Consider the following 3,298-nt stretch of genomic DNA (forward strand, 5'->3'; position numbering starts at 1 on the left):
CCACCGGGAGATACCCCCTCCCCCACCGCCCCCAGATCTGGCTTTCTGCGGGCAAGGGGTGGTAGGGAGACTGGCTCCCTGTCCATTAAATCCAGGGCCCACATATCCCTCAAGTAACAGGCGGTGTCCACCAGGCCCCGGGCCCTCCGTGCTGACCCTTGCCCACCTGGGTCCTCACTGTTCACATGACATTCACACCCAGAGGGTCCGGGGTGGGTGGGTACCCCCAGAATGCAGGTCTGGTCACCAGGACCCACAGTGAGCATATGTCCAAGCTTAAAGGGTCAGCACCCGACGCCAAAACTCTTCATCCTCTTCCTCAATCTCGTTTTCTCTCCCTTTTTTTTTTTTTTTTTTTTTTTTTTTTTTTTTAAGTTTCCGGGGGTAAAAAAAAAAATGCTGCACTGTGCAGCGAGGCCGGTGAGTGAGCGGCGAGGAGCCAATCAGCGCTCGCCGTTCCGAAAGTTGCCTTTTATGGCTCGAGCGGCCGCCTCGGCGCCCTATAAAACCCGGCGGCGCGCCGCGCTGCCACTGTCGAGTCCGCGTCCACCCCGCGAGTCTAGATCTCTCGCATCTGCTCCTCTACCGGTCCACACCCGCCACCCAGGTAAGCCAGGGCCGCCGGGTCCAGCAGCCCCCGGGCTCCAGCGATCGGCCACATCGTCGCTGCAGAGCTGCGGCGGACACTCACAACAGCCATCGGGACGCGTGGGGTGCGGGGGATGGACATTTGTATAGCCAGGTATCCGGTCCAGGATGTGGACCTTTGCACCCGCGTTGCCACGGTGTAGACACTCGTGGAACCTTGTCCGCTGCAGCGCACGCGACTTGGGGACCCTCTCGGGTCGCGGTGTGGGCGCTTGGAAAGCCAGCTCGGCTCGTGGGTGGAGAACTTCAACTTCTTCCCACCCAGGAGACACACAGTGTGGGGATACAGGCGCTACAATCGACCCTTGATAGTCCATAGGTCTTTGTCCGAACCGGCTTATTCGATCGGCTCTGCCCGCCGGACGCGGCGGGGCTGGCTTGGCCGGGTGGGGGCTGGTATGCCACTGCGCGTGCGTGCAGGAGCGCCCAGGCTCTAGTGCGCGTGCGCGTTAGGCGTTCTGTACACTGGAGCGTGTGCGTACAGGGGAGGTCGGGGGGCGCTCTGAGTTACAGGACTGCGCGTGCGTAATGAGACCTGGGGCGCAGAGGCTTGGAGACGGGACAAGGGCGGGGCCGCTGGCCGGAAGGGGTGGGGCCGCAGCAGCATTGGCGCGCATGTGCGCGCGTCTAGCTGGGTGTGACCGCCTCCCGCGCGCGCGCATTAGCCTGACGCCCGCCGTGCTCAATTTGAACGGGGCGGGGGAGGGGCCTATGCTGGAGTAGGGAGGAGGCGGGGGCCTGGCTTCCTGCCGGGCGCCGCGGGGCCGCCTCCGGACCAGCGTTTGCCTTTTATGGTAATATCGCGACCAGCCCTGGGCTTCCTTTGTCCTCGGTGTTTGGGCGCGCGCCCCCTGGCGGCCTAAGGCCGCGACGCGCCGGAAGTGAGCAGGGCGGGGGCTGCCGCGCTTGGCGACCCCACCTCTCATCGCGTCGTTCTTTGTATCCACGGTAGTTCGCCATGGATGACGATATCGCTGCGCTCGTGGTCGACAATGGCTCCGGCATGTGCAAAGCCGGCTTCGCAGGCGACGATGCTCCACGTGCCGTTTTCCCATCCATCGTGGGCCGCCCGCGGCACCAGGTAGGTGGCCAGCCGCAGGGACCTTCTTGTCCTTTACGAATGGAGTTCTGGGGACTTCCCTGGGGAGGATAGCAATGCCCGTACTGAGATAACTGCCTCCCTCTTGCAGGGCGTTATGGTGGGCATGGGCCAGAAGGACTCCTACGTGGGCGATGAGGCCCAGAGCAAGAGAGGCATCCTGACCCTGAAGTACCCCATCGAGCATGGCATTGTCACCAACTGGGACGACATGGAGAAGATCTGGCACCACACTTTCTACAACGAGCTGCGTGTGGCCCCCGAGGAGCACCCGGTGCTGCTCACCGAGGCCCCTCTGAACCCCAAGGCCAACCGTGAAAAGATGACCCAGGTCAGCAGCCACAGCGGCCCCCTTCATCTTTCCCCCAGCTCCTTCCTCTCGACCACGTCCTTTTCTCACTTGTCTTTCTTCTGCCGTTCTCCCATAGGACTTTCTTCTCTGAGCTGAGTCTCCTTTGGAGCTTTGCAGTTTCTGCTTTTTCCCAGATGAGGTCTTTTTTTTTTCTGTGCTTTTCTGACTAGGTGTTTTGAGAGCATACAGTGCTGTGGGTGTAGGTACTAATACTGGCTTGTGACAAAGCTAACGAGGCTGTTGATAAGTGGCCTTGGAGTGTGTATTTAGTAGGTGCACAGTAGGTCTAAACAGAGTCTCTGTTCTAAGACTCCCAGCACACTTTGAATTTAGTTGTGTTCTTGCACTCTTATTTATTTTTTTTTTTTTGCATGTCCTTAATCTGCTGACTGTCCCTGGTGGCTTTAGGAGCTTGACAGAGTCCCATTTCTTACAGATAATGTTTGAGACCTTCAACACCCCAGCCATGTACGTAGCCATCCAGGCTGTGCTGTCTCTGTATGCCTCTGGCCGTACCACTGGCATCGTGATGGACTCCGGCGACGGGGTCACCCACACTGTGCCCATCTATGAGGGCTACGCTCTCCCCCATGCCATCCTGCGTCTGGACCTGGCTGGCCGGGACCTGACAGACTACCTCATGAAGATTCTTACGGAGCGTGGCTATAGCTTCACCACCACAGCTGAGCGGGAAATTGTGCGTGACATCAAGGAGAAGCTGTGCTATGTTGCCCTGGACTTCGAGCAAGAGATGGCCACCGCTGCATCTTCCTCCTCCCTGGAGAAGAGCTATGAGCTGCCTGATGGCCAGGTCATCACTATTGGCAATGAGCGCTTCCGCTGCCCCGAAGCCCTCTTCCAGCCTTCCTTTCTGGGTGAGTTAACGTGGCTTTGTCTCTTCCCCATCCTAAGGTGAGTTTTGGGGCCACACAGAAATTTAAGTCTGTCTTCTCTCTCCCCTTAGGTATGGAATCCTGTGGTATCCACGAAACCACCTTCAATTCCATCATGAAGTGTGATGTTGACATCCGTAAGGACCTCTATGCCAACACAGTGTTGTCTGGTGGGACTACCATGTACCCCGGCATTGCAGATAGGATGCAGAAGGAGATCACTGCTCTGGCTCCCAGCACGATGAAGATTAAGGTGAGCTAAGCATCATCAGACCTGGACCCATGGAGGGATGTGGTTGCCTGGGC

General features: G+C 58.6%; 1 protein-coding gene across 1 annotated transcript in view; it reads left to right on the top strand.

Annotated features, from left to right (window-relative positions):
- Positions 1-472: 472 nt before the first annotated feature.
- The window catches only part of Actb (actin beta), a gene marked incomplete in the record, with an annotated part of 3,728 nt that continues 902 nt past the window's right edge, over positions 473-3,298 (top strand). The window contains 5 exon segments of the mRNA XM_008851372.3: positions 473-607; positions 1,601-1,729; positions 1,839-2,078; positions 2,536-2,974; positions 3,064-3,245. Coding sequence (XP_008849594.1) covers positions 1,607-1,729; positions 1,839-2,078; positions 2,536-2,974; positions 3,064-3,245 — 984 coding nt within the window.

Source organism: Nannospalax galili, unplaced genomic scaffold, assembly GCF_000622305.1.
Source record: "Nannospalax galili isolate Female #2095 unplaced genomic scaffold, S.galili_v1.0 scaffold664, whole genome shotgun sequence".
In the NCBI taxonomy this organism is placed as follows: domain Eukaryota; kingdom Metazoa; phylum Chordata; class Mammalia; order Rodentia; family Spalacidae; genus Nannospalax; species Nannospalax galili.